Consider the following 12,756-nt stretch of genomic DNA (forward strand, 5'->3'; position numbering starts at 1 on the left):
TGACACAGACATTCCAACAACGCCCAAGTCAGCCTCTTCAAGGATCTCGAGTCAATCTCCACATTTTACGCCAAGCTTTACGCCAAGTGGATTGTTTAAGCTTCCTTCGCCGAGCAGGGGTTAACTGACATCAATAAGACCAGCCAGTGAAGAGGTCGATCGCCTGTGTGTGATGCTCGCAACAGCCGGCAACGGGTATCGTACCTAGCAAACACTGCTTCAAACTCAGTTTGCGATCTAAAGTGCCAGCCTTGAAGCAGTTTGAGATCGACAAGAGGAGGGGTTCGCGAGGGGCTTTCAGGAGCCTTGATGGCTCTTGTCGTCGCGGATCCCCTCACTTTCTGATCTTTTTTCTATCATCTGAATCACCGACTCGTGTCGCACTACTAAGCTTGACAATTAGGTCGCTGTGTGGACCGTGTCAGAACGAACTACCCCCAGCTAACGAGGCATCAAGCACAGGTTTGGCAGAAAAACGCATGTGGCTTACCCTGTCACGGGGGGTCCAGATGTATCTGGGGATACGTCAAGCCTGAGATATGGTACACCGTCGAAGCAGGATATCTCTGATTCATCAGATGTGACACCTGCAGCCCGGGTCGCAAAGAGGACCCCACGATGCTCCGCTCTGACCTAGAGAGGCTGGCTCGGAACCTAGATTCATCTGTTGCAGCACTCATCTTGGTCTGATCTCATTTTCTCCAGTGCCCCGCGTCTGTCTGGATTGTCTTCGGACTACGTCCTCCCGCGAGAGTGCTGTTCCTGGATGAAGAGAGATGAAACCGGTGTCCAAGCAGACCCAAGTTTTCGCCTGCATACAGATGCGCAGGAAGCGGATGAATGTCGCAGGACCCTATCGTGTTACTCGTGAAGCCGATGCGTACTTACGTTCAGAATGTGAGGGTGCGAGTATGTGAGTGCTGAATTGCACCTCAATCTTGATACCTGCCGATGTCCTTCCTCGGAACTGTGTCAGCGGCTCTGGTCCGGATCCGAACTCCAGGATTATGCCATGCGGCATCTCCGCTCCACCCGAGCACTGTGCTGCTGGTTAGACTCTACTGCTAGATCTGAGGAATCGGGAGGCAACCTTATGTGGCCCAACATAATGTCAACGCACGGGTTATCGGAACAAGCTCAACAGCAGCACGCTCACTCGGCGCCAGCGGTCTGGTTTCTTTTCCAACATTGTCCGGTATGATGTGGCGTAAGCTACGACAATTGCCCAAGAGTATGAGGAAATGAATGATTGTCTTATGAAACTCTCTTCGACAACGTGACGTAGTGACTCAAAAGTAGAGGAGTTTCATGTGATTAAGGGGCACGTCCCTAGGCAGTATTGTGATCAAGGTGATTGTAGGAAGAGCGAAGACCTGCTGACTTACAATTCACGCCTCACTACAACTGTCGCCTTGCTAAAAATCATCGAAAGGTTCAAAAGTGAGACAGCCAGGTGGACATATATCAAGCCTTAGACCCACGACTGCCTAGTGTCTATCACAAAGGCAACACGCACACTGAATGTCCTTTCGATGAGTATTTCGGATTGCTAGACTTCCTCTGTTCTCATGATGGCGGACTTAACGGCCGCGTAGGGACCACATCCTAAGCGATGTGGTTACCAGGATTGTCATTAACTGCAGCCCGCACATTGCACCAATGGCTAAGCATGCCACCACCGTCCCAAAGTAGTGGTTCAAATATCCGGAAATCATAGAACTCGATAGCACTGACATTGTTGCCCCCGTGATCCTCGGCCACTTTATCCCTTTTTCAAATTCGAAACGATGTACATGAAAAATGAAAAAGATGTACATTTGAATTTGAAGTGGTAGAAAAGCAGCAGTGATCAGAACTTTTGCAATGTAATTCTCAAACCCTATGAATGGCGCATCCTCGAGCGTATAGATATTGATGAAGAATGAAGCAAGTATGGAGAATATCGGTGCTGCTATGACGAATAGTAAGGAATCGTTCCATATTTCCTTACGATCGAAATGGGCCTCGTTAAGTAGTTGGGTGATGATGAGTTGCGCTGTAAGGTACGACTGAGCGTTTTCGACCTGGTCAAGGTCATTCTGCCCATGCATGTGGAAAGTAAACGTTTGATTGAAGGGCGGCGGCACGGCATTTGTTTCAGCTTGTTCTAAGATTGTTCAGTTTTGATTACACCTTATGACAAGTTCAAGAATGCGCTTTAACATACGTTGGTCGGACTGAGATATCTCACCAGTTTGGTTGTATACACCATTGCTCTGCGAACCTCCATGGCGGATTCTATCGGAGGCCAGTGGGCCACTAGGACGACTTGTAGTTGATGATGCCAACATTTCAATGGCTATCATTGTTATTTTAAGCGTCCCGAGAAGAATTTCGCAGGGATTCCTACATGAACCAGGGGTCGAGCCAGGAGTGTCTGGACGAGATACGCGGATGCCCGATGGTGTTTGTCGACGGGAATTCCAGGGGCGAGCGGTCTTGTACGCCACCTCAAATAGTTGGGTTAAGGGACTAGACAAAAGAACGAGTGAAATCACTTGCCCAAAGGCCCAATCATTATCCTCAGGGTTTCCCATATCGCGTGTACTACCTTAGGTAGAAATGTTTAGGGTGCCCCAAATCGCAGATATAGAGATTGAGAAGACCTTGAGGTTACAAATTAGACGTTCCGTTCGCAAGTTGAAAGTACTAAAGAGGCAATGTCACTCACCTCTGCTATCATGGAAGTGTACAACTGCAATGATATACACAATGTGTGGTATAAGGAAGCTTGTAGTGGTACGCACAACGAAGCTATCAAAACGGCGTTTGACGGGGGTTTTGCTGATAATCTTCGCTTCAATGCACGAAGAAGAGCTTGGTATCCGTGGTCTAGTCTTTCTTCTCCGAGCCAGGAAAATATTTCGGGGATCTTTTCAAAGAGCTTGAATACCCTTATGGTATAACCATAAGTGAGTAAAGTAAGTGACACTACTAGAGAAAAGTACGATTCACTCCTAGTGATCATACCCCCACGGAAGAAGCATATTGCCGGAGATTCGGGAAGAACTCCAGGTGAGCCTGATTTATGTTTTCCGTCTCTTTTAGTCCGAAAGTCAAGTGTTACTTTCTGATCTGTATGTGTAGACTGATTAACAGGTTTACCGTCCACGGTACAAGTGTTCAGCCCAGACGTCACGCATGGGCTGCTGCCATTATGGAAGTTTTGGCTGTGTGACAGCCAGCAATGTAAGTCTTTCGGGGTAGAATTCTTGAAATTATCGCAATCGTCTGGGTATATAATAGTTCCCAGGTCGATGCGATCTGGTGTATCGGGAGATAGCCAAGATGAGAACGTATACCTAGTGATGAAGGTGAAGTGACCTGTAGGGATTAAACCAACTGACAGTGTGGTAGTGAGTAGAGACATGAGCAATATTCGCCATAAACGTGCGGCCGGATGATTGTTAAGGTACGTTCGTAAGAAAGTTAGCGCCGAGAGATGGGTCATGGTTGAGAACCATGCGAGACAAAGCACCATCTGCCAGTGGTAGGCAGAGAGGCCTTGCGTGAGGGCAAAATACCCGCTCAACATGATGGATAAGCCGGTGACCAACTGTGTATCAGCAAGTGTAAGAATACACTAGCATAAGAAAAATAATGCATTAGCAAGTGACCTTCAAAAAGATACCATGACAGTGACGGACTTTGTGGAATGCTTGCTCAACACCACTCGTCTCGTCTGGGTGATATCCAAACCAACCCCTGAGACGCTTTGTGTGTTTGTAGATCATTTGATCGGCAGGATTGGGTTGTCGTGTTGCTATTGGAACTATTTCCTCGCCCTGATTCGTCATCTTGCGATACGGATTCAGGCTTGGATCAAATCCGAACAGATAATAAGCGATTAATATTAGGATCGTCGACCATGCTGCAATCGTGAAAGCAAGAACAACCTGAGGGAGTCGTAAGAAGCTGCTGACAGACTCATATTAATCTGAAATCATTCACTTACTCCGAGTCCTGTGATGTCGCCGTATGCTTTGAGGGGCTCGGGAATCTGGCTACAACTATAGTTCGGCATGGCTAAGAAGCGACGAAGGACATGAAGGTTGTGGGCCGGATTTCGGCTCTAAAAAAAGGAAATTGTGGCTTCTTGTAGGCAGTAGTATTACGGCTATGTGCGATCTACATGCAGTCAGCTCTGGTTCTGCGCCGCATGACTACACGCAGGGTGGTCAGGATCAGGCTGTCACCAGGAAAAAAGGATAAATAAAGTATTTCCTCGAATAAACGTAGGCTAGCAACTCGACTGCACACTATAAAGAAGAACGAAGTGTCCGAACAATGATACCGTAAGCCTCAGACTTATTTTTGGCTCCTTGAACGCACATTAACATCTAGCTCGAGACAAAGGCCAGCATCCGCCTATATTACCTCTGGCTGTCTAAACACAAAGCTTTAGTCTTTTGGGGTAGGGGTTGGCTGTGGACAATCACTATATCTCGAAGCACTTCAATAGTCATCTGATTCTGTACAGCTTATGATTATTATGCCCCTTTCAGCTCGTGGAGTTGCAGATGTGCATAATTTTGTCTCGCCATATTCGAGTTCTTTTCCTGCGTTCCTGAAATCCCACGCCTTGTCTTGTAGTGGTTATGCTTTGACAAATATATCAGGATCTTTCCAACGGCCTACTAATGAGCCAACGATTACGGTTGAGCTTATAGTGTAACAAGGACTATTACATCGAAAAGAAAAGTGTCGTAAAAAAATCAACATGATTGACCATTTAAACCGATTCAATTGATTGGGTTTGTTTTACCTAAACCTTTTGTGTATCCCGATACTGGATATCGATGGGGAGAATAGAACGGTGAGATTTCGATACTTCATTTGTCTGTTCTGGAATTTTGTGTGTGTGCTTATGAGGTAATTGGGCAATCACTTTCAGAAGCACTCTGAATCACCAGGACGGCTTGCGGCATCGGCTGATTGCCAAGCATGTCATGGTTAACATGGGAACGGCTCTCAAGAGCGGGAAGAGATGGGTCTGCAATTGTCCCAGTGTCACAGTCCGTTTCACCGGAGACGTGGCTGTGCCGCGTATAATCCTGCTTGGTCACCGCCTTGATCCTGCAGCTATTGAATCGCTTACGTGAAGCAAACAAGTAGCAGGAGTCTTAAAGGAATCGTTTCGGCCAGGAAACGAAAGCCAGAAGCAGGACAACACCCCACATGTTTTGGGAGCTGCGTAGGTGGAAGCGAGAAACAAAAGAAAAAGAGCCCAAGCAACCCGACTGGCCTGGAGCTTTGACAGGTCAGCCCACTCAAGAGTCCAGGCGTTTCTATCCGGCCCACCCCCGGATCTGCACTAGTCCATGATAGGCTAGAGCACAGGCAATACCCGATAACGATAACGATAGGATCATCCTTCGACCCTCTTCTCCATGGATCCCGTCCGGGCTCCCCTCTATCTCCCCGAAACCCAGCCAGAAGTATAATCAACGAGACTACAGAGTACTCGAGAGTTTCTTTCACAAAACCCCACGGCACAATGGTGTCGTCGGCGCCCCCGAAGAAGCTGGACGAGCTTCCAGACGAGATCCTGCTGCGCGTTCTTTCCTGTGAGTAAGCCTTTCTTATTCTGCCAAGAGGCAGGCGTGCTACCGGAATTCCTAGCTGATGGCTCGGTGCCCCTCAGTCCTAGAGCCCTACGACTTCCCCGGTTTGCAGCTCGTATGCCGAAAGCTCCAGAAGATTTCTCTCGACAACAATCACTGGCGATCGAGAACCTTTGACGAGTCGCCATTTTTAGAGGCTTTGCAAAGACGGCGGCGCATCACTTCCTTTCGCGACGACGACATCACTGACTACCCTCTCTTCAGCAACGGTGCCGTACAACTGAGTCAGGAAGAAGATGGTGACACAGAACCGGACCCCCTCTTCTACGATGAGGAGACACAGGAACAGCGCAAGCTACAGCGGTACAAGGACATGGCGAATTGGGACCCCTCGTTTCCGACAGAGCCGGTCTTTTGGTATAATGAGTACATACAGCGGTATGCGCCGATTGCGACAAGTTGGCTACAGCAGCCCAAAATCCGAGACGGGACCGAGGAGGATACGCTGGATGTCCGAGGGATGGCTCTGTACACCCCGAGTCGAGAAACCGACGAATTACTTGTGGTGTCGCCATTGGATGACGGCTCCATGTGCTTGTGGGACGTAAAGGGTACTAGGGGTCAGAAGGGTGCCACCATCGCCAAAAGCTCAGCGGGCATCTTATATCTCGACGGACCACAGACAATGGGTAGATCACGCAAGATCGATACCGGAGTGACAGAATGCGTCAGCGTCGACAACTTCTCCGACAAGGCCTTTGTCGCAGTACAGGGCCACCTGCTAGAGGTGGATCTCAACCGTCTCGAGGTCGTTGGCGAACAAACATTCGAATGGTCCATCACAGCCCTTTCTTCCGCCGCTCCAGGCTTGCCCTTGACCGTAGGAACCTCTTTGGGAATCCATCTCTACGACTACAGGGCGCGAGTCAGGTCGCCGAGTGAGATCATCGACAGGATAGATGTGTTAGCCGTCGATTCGCCAAGTGGGTTCTTCCAACGTAGGCGAGGCAGCGTTTTCGACGATCCGCTGCCGCCTTATGCTCCTTTATCACAACCTACGCCATTGAGCATCCTGCACCTGCCAAATGCTTGCGATGAATACTCCTTCTCGGACGACATATATGTCGCAGGTCGCTTCTCCAACATCCTGCACTACGACAGACGCACATTCCCTTCAATCATGGGCTCGATTCATTCGGGAGCTCGACTGGCTAGTCTCGCGTCTCTGCCGTACCCATTCTCCACACTCGACAGCGAGACACGTCGTAGGAGCGACTTGACCGTTGAACAAGTAATGGAGTCGAAGACGAGGGAAGGAGGCCGGACTTTGATCGCCGGAGGCGAGTATAACACCAAGGGTTCTTTGGAGTTGTACGGCTTGTGCCCACGGCCAGGAGGTTCGTCTGCAGATCTCATGCAGAACTCCACCATGAAGAATCGTCAAACGTCCTCCCAGTCCAAGATTCTCTCTGTCGCCAACCAGGGTACTCGCATCGTATTTTCGGATGGGTCGGGACTTCTCAAGTGGTTCGAGCGCGATGGCTTCACTGAGGTGAGACGGCACAAGATCGGACACAGCGAGGTGGATGAGCGTCCATCTCTATTCGCCTCTATGCCTGGTTCTGATGACCTTGCGAGGAAGATCCTGTCGACGCAAACGCGTGGTGGACAAGATAATGTTAACGATGATGACATACTATTCTGGACAGGCGAGAAGTTGGGCCTCGTCAGCTTCTCCGGCAAGCCCGGGTTTACCGCGAGCGACTTTGAACAGCCAGAGCCTAAATCGGAGGAAGAGGCAAGAGTAGAAGAGGCCGAGAAAGAGTATGGCGAGAGGATGAGGATGGCTCTGGAGCGACAGGCCGACGACGTTCGTTTCGTGCGAGGCTTAGGAATGGGGCTAATGGGGTAATGGTGGGCAATGTAAGATGGCACGTATGACGAGCGTTTTCATGACTGGCAATAGGGATATGGGTTAATGAGGATCCGTTATGAGATCCATTCTGATAAGCCGTAGCGGCTTGACGACAAAGACAGTTAGAGTGGCATCAAGAGACTTTATTCAAGATGTTGCGCAACGCCTAACCCACCAAGCCGCAAAGTAGACTTTTGATCAAGAGTGATGAATATGTGAGTGGACAGCGTGCAGAGCGACTAAGCCGACATCGGCGCGGATCGTCATGATTTCCACGAGGTGCCGGTAGTGTACGGAGTAGGTAGTAGGTAGTCGGTTCGATGGCGGCTAGAAAACTCTAAGCGTGAAACAAATACTTCAGCGCAGTATTGAGCACAGTCTGGGACGAACCATGTCCAGGCCTTAAATTGACCTTATGCGCTGTACATAGACTCCAAATTTCTGAGATGGCGGGCACCTGAGAAGATTTTATCTTCAGGCAGGTTATGAACGGCACACACACACAAAGCGACCCCTCTTTCGCCAATGGGCTGGAGGGGTAAGAAAAGCTATGACCTCAGAGCCGTTATTCAGAACAGGGACACACATCCGGACAGTCTTTTTTTGGGCAGAAGGTTCCAAGATAATCTCCCGCTCTTCTGCGGGATGGACAGGGGGCGAGACGGCTCACTGAGGTGGAGGATATGAGGAGTGGAGATTCGCTTAAAGGGCGCTAAAGCAATGTTGGGCATTACGCGGAACCTCGCGCCACCGATTCTCCGGGCTGAGGCTGTGCTTGGTCGTTATGCCGCTTGCGATTGGCTGATTGTACCTTCCAAGCCCCCTCTAGAACTAACGGAGACTGGTCGTCAGGCACCACTTGGACAGAGCAGTCGGCCAACGTTTGGATTTGGATCTCGGGCAAGAACCAGCCACACTGCACCTGCGTAATCCCTCCGTCCGCACCGCAACGTCACCTTTGGTGCGCGCTCTTTCCAGTCTCTCACTCAGCAAGCAACAAGCCAGACGGAGAAAAAAAACCTAGGCAGAGAAGCAAACCTTTCGCTCTTTCATCGCCAGCGCGCATTCACGAATTTTCCAAAGCTTGCTTGCGCAAACCATCAACAGATACCGGCATTCCCTCCATTGAGAACTGCCCAGCATGGTGAGACGCTTCATGCCCCGCGCGCGCGCACCGCTCCGATTCGGCTGCGGCGACCCCAAAAATCCACGACCGACGACCACGAGAAGGAAAGAGGACTGACTGTTTGCGCTTTCACTATTTACAGGGTATCTCACGACGTCCCAAGGACAAATCCGCAAAGACTGGCCCCGCCGGACCGTCCGGAGGGGCTGGCGGCGGCAAGCCCAAGAAGGCCACATACGAGGTCACGAAAAAGAAGGAGATTGGTGTTTCGGATCTTACGTTGCTCAGTAAGGTGTCCAACGAAGCCATTAACGACAATCTCAAGAAGCGATTCGAGGGCCAGGAGATCTATACCTACATCGGCCATGTGTTGGTGTCAGTCAACCCCTTCCGGGACCTAGGTATCTACACCGACCAGGTACTCGACAGCTACAAGGGCAAGAACCGTCTCGAGATGCCCCCGCACGTCTTCGCTATTGCCGAATCTGCGTACTACAACATGAAGGCGTATCAAGATAACCAGTGTGTCATCATTTCCGGAGAGTCTGGTGCTGGCAAGACGGAAGCCGCCAAGCGGATCATGCAGTACATCGCCAACGTTTCAGGAGGAGAATCGGGCGACATCAAGCAGATCAAGGACATGGTGCTGGCAACCAACCCCCTACTGGAGTCTTTCGGCAACGCAAAGACTTTGAGGAATAACAACTCGTCGCGTTTCGGCAAGTATTTGCAGATTCACTTCAATGCGCAGGGTGAACCCGTCGGTGCAGACATCACCAACTACCTTCTCGAGAAGTCGAGAGTCGTCGGCCAGATTACCAACGAGCGAAACTTCCACATTTTCTACCAGTTCACCAAGGGAGCTTCCCAGAACTACCGACAGCAGTTCGGCATCCAGACACCCGAGACGTACGTCTATACTAGCAGATCGAAGTGCCTCGAGGTCGACGGAATCGACGATTTGGCCGAGTTCAACGATACGCTCGAGGCTATGAGGATTATTGGTCTTAGCCAAGGCGAACAAGATGAGATCTTCCGCATGCTGTCTGCTATCCTATGGGCTGGCAACATTCAGTTCCACGAAGGCCAGGACGGATACGCCGCAGTTAGCGACCAGTCGGTAGTGGACTTCCTGGCATACCTGTTGGAGGTGACGCCCGAGCAGCTCATCAAGGCTATCACCATTCGCATTCTCACTCCGCGAAACGGCGAGGTGATCGAGTCACCGACGAACCCAGCCCAGGCCGCCGCCACTCGAGACGCTCTTTCCAAGGCCATCTACAGCAACTTGTTCGACTGGATCGTTGAGCGTGTCAACAAGTCCCTTAAAGCCAAGCAGGCCACGAGCAACAATATCGGTATTCTCGACATCTACGGCTTCGAGATTTTCGAGAAAAACAGTTTCGAGCAGCTTTGCATCAACTACGTCAACGAGAAGCTGCAACAGATCTTCATTCAGTTGACGCTGAAGGCCGAGCAGGACGAGTACGCACGCGAACAGATTCAGTGGACACCTATTAAGTACTTCGACAACAAGATCGTGTGTGACCTCATCGAGGGTATCCGCCCTCCTGGCGTCCTCTCCGCCATGAAAGACGCTACCAAGACAGCCCATGCGGATCCTGCTGCATCTGACCGAACCTTCATGCAGAGCATCAACGGCATGTCCAACCCTCACTTGACCCCTCGTCAAGGCAGCTTCATCATCAAGCACTATGCTGGTGACGTAGCTTACACGGTGGACGGAATTACGGACAAGAACAAGGATCTGCTCCTGAAGGGATTGCTCAACCTCTTCTCTGGTAGCAGCAACCGCTTCGTCCACACAATCTTCCCCAACCAAGTCGACCAGGATAACCGCAAGCAGCCCCCTTCCGCCGGTGACCGTATTAGGGCCTCCGCGAATGCGCTGGTTGAAACTCTCATGAAGTGCCAGCCTTCTTATATCCGAACCATCAAGCCTAACGAGAACAAGTCGCCCTCCGAGTACAACGTCCCCAACGTCCTTCACCAAGTCAAGTACCTTGGTCTTCAGGAGAACGTTCGCATTCGTCGTGCTGGATTTGCCTACCGTCAGACATTCGAGAAGTTTGTGGATCGTTTCTTCTTGCTTTCTCCTGCGACTTCATACGCTGGCGAGTACACCTGGCAAGGATCATACCAGGATGCAGCCAAGCAGATTCTCAAGGACACCAGCATTCCCAAGGAAGAATGGCAGATGGGAACGACAAAGGCCTTTATCAAGTCACCCGAGACCCTCTTTGCGCTCGAGCACATGCGAGACCGGTACTGGCACAACATGGCCACCCGTATTCAGCGCATGTGGCGCGCGTACTTGGCCTATAGAGCTGAGTCTGCTACTCGTATCCAGCGTTTCTGGCGTAAGAAGAGAACCGGAGCCGAGTACCTGCAATTGCGTGACCAGGGTCACAGGGTTCTCCAAAACCGCAAGGAGAGAAGGAGATTCAGTCTGCTCGGCTCCCGAAGATTCTTGGGTGATTATATGGGAATCAACGCTTCAATGGGACCTGGCTCGCAGATTCGAAACGCCATCGGCATCTCCAACAACGAGAAGGTTGTCTTCTCTTGCCGCGGAGAGATCCTGGAGGCCAAGTTTGGCCGATCCAGTAAGCCAAGTCCCCGTATCCTGATTGTCACCAGCAGCAAGTTCTATATTGTTGCTCAGATGCTTGTCAATGGCCAGCCTCAAATCTCCGTTGAACGCTCGATGCCTCTTGGTGCCATCAAGTTCATTGGAGCTTCCTCAGCTCGTGATGACTGGTTCTCTTTGGGTGTGGGCTCGCCCCAGGAGGCTGATCCTTTGTTGAACTGTGTCTTGAAGACCGAAATGTTCACGCAAATGCAGCGTGTGATGCCTGGCGGCTTTAATCTCAAGATTGGCGAAGTGATCGAGTACGCGAAGAAGCCCGGCAAGATGCAAACGGTCAAGGTCCTCAAAGACTCCCAACAGGCCGTGGACTTCTACAAGAGCGGAGGTGTACACACTCAACCGGGCGAGCCTCCATCGTCTGTCTCCAAGCCAACACCCAAGGGCAAGCCTGTTGCCGCTCGACCCATTACCCGTGGCAAGCTCATCAAGCCTGGTGGCCCCAACGGTAGACCCTCTCGGCTGACAAACACCAACCGGACTCCTCAACCCCGACCTGCTGCTTCCTCTGCAAGATCGGTTCCTCAACCTCCTGCTGCCATCAGCTCAGCCAAGACTGGACCTTTTGGACGTCAACAACCACAAGCCGCCGCCGCCGCCGCCACTTCAATTCCTTCACATACCAGACAGCAATCATCAACTTCTGCAGCGACCAGAATGCCTCCTCCCCCGCCGCCCGCTGCGCCCCCCGCCAAGGCGAAGATCATGGCCAAGGTCCTGTACGACTTCGCTGGCCAGAAGGAGAACGAGTTGACGGTCAGAGCCGGTGACTTGATCGAGGTCGTCCAGAAGGAGAACAACGGTAAGCAACTATCTCACTTGAAATTCATCGGAAAAAAAACTAACATTTGTGACAGGTTGGTGGCTCGCGAAGAACGGTGGCGCCCAAGCCTGGGTTCCTGCCGCCTACGTTGAGGAGCAGGCTCCCGCGCCCGTCGTGGCTCCTCGCCCGCCCCCTCCCCCTCCTTCGGCCAATGGAGCGGCCGCCCGTGGCAAGCCGACTCCTCCTCAGCCGCCCATGAAGCGACCTGCTGCTGGACGCAAGCCGGCCGTTGCTCAGCCGCGCGACTCGGGCTTGAGCCTCAACGGAGCTAGCGGCTCCGACAACAGCCGCAGCAACACCCCGACTCCCAGCCTGGGCAACAGCTTGGCGGATGCTCTGCTCGCTCGCAAGAATGCGATGCAGAAGAAGGACGACGATGACGATTGGTAATCGAATTTTCGTGTGGAAGGGTCAGGGATGAGGTTGGGTCGATAGATCTGGACCCTTGGAATGATGCTTCATGATTGCACGACACGATTGCTCTTTGGACTGATGGTGGAGGAAGGACGGCGGATTGCTTTCTAGAGTGGCAAGCGGTTCACGATCAACAAAGCTGTTTTGAAGTTCTTTCAGCATACAGGATCAGGGCAACCCCGGATGGAAAGGCGGATTTGATCCTGT

General features: G+C 51.5%; 3 protein-coding genes across 3 annotated transcripts; 2 read left to right on the forward strand and 1 right to left on the reverse strand.

Moving 5' to 3' along the window:
* Positions 1–2,659: 2,659 nt before the first annotated feature.
* Positions 2,660–4,063, reverse strand: CABS01_07973 (uncharacterized protein; the record flags this gene model as incomplete). The annotated part of the gene is made up of 3 exons (XM_060541335.1): positions 2,660–3,622; positions 3,687–3,935; positions 3,995–4,063. 3 exons carry the CDS (start codon positions 4,061–4,063, stop codon positions 2,660–2,662), a joined length of 1,281 nt encoding a protein of 426 aa, XP_060402835.1.
* A 1,473-nt stretch (positions 4,064–5,536) lies between these two features.
* Positions 5,537–7,515, forward strand: CABS01_07974 (F-box domain-containing protein; the record flags this gene model as incomplete). Its single annotated transcript, XM_060541336.1, has 2 exons — positions 5,537–5,606; positions 5,684–7,515. The coding sequence occupies 2 exons, from the start codon at positions 5,537–5,539 to the stop codon at positions 7,513–7,515; spliced, it is 1,902 nt and encodes a 633-aa protein (XP_060402836.1).
* A 1,144-nt stretch (positions 7,516–8,659) lies between these two features.
* CABS01_07975 (uncharacterized protein) lies at positions 8,660–12,525 on the forward strand (the record flags this gene model as incomplete). The annotated part of the gene is made up of 3 exons (XM_060541337.1): positions 8,660–8,662; positions 8,787–12,114; positions 12,170–12,525. The coding sequence occupies 3 exons, from the start codon at positions 8,660–8,662 to the stop codon at positions 12,523–12,525; spliced, it is 3,687 nt and encodes a 1,228-aa protein (XP_060402837.1).
* Between the last annotated feature and the right edge of the window lie 231 nt (positions 12,526–12,756).

This window comes from Colletotrichum abscissum (assembly GCF_030869225.1).
Source record: "Colletotrichum abscissum strain IMI 504890 chromosome Unknown Scaffold_17.1, whole genome shotgun sequence".
NCBI classification, from domain to species: Eukaryota; Fungi; Ascomycota; class Sordariomycetes; order Glomerellales; family Glomerellaceae; genus Colletotrichum; species Colletotrichum abscissum.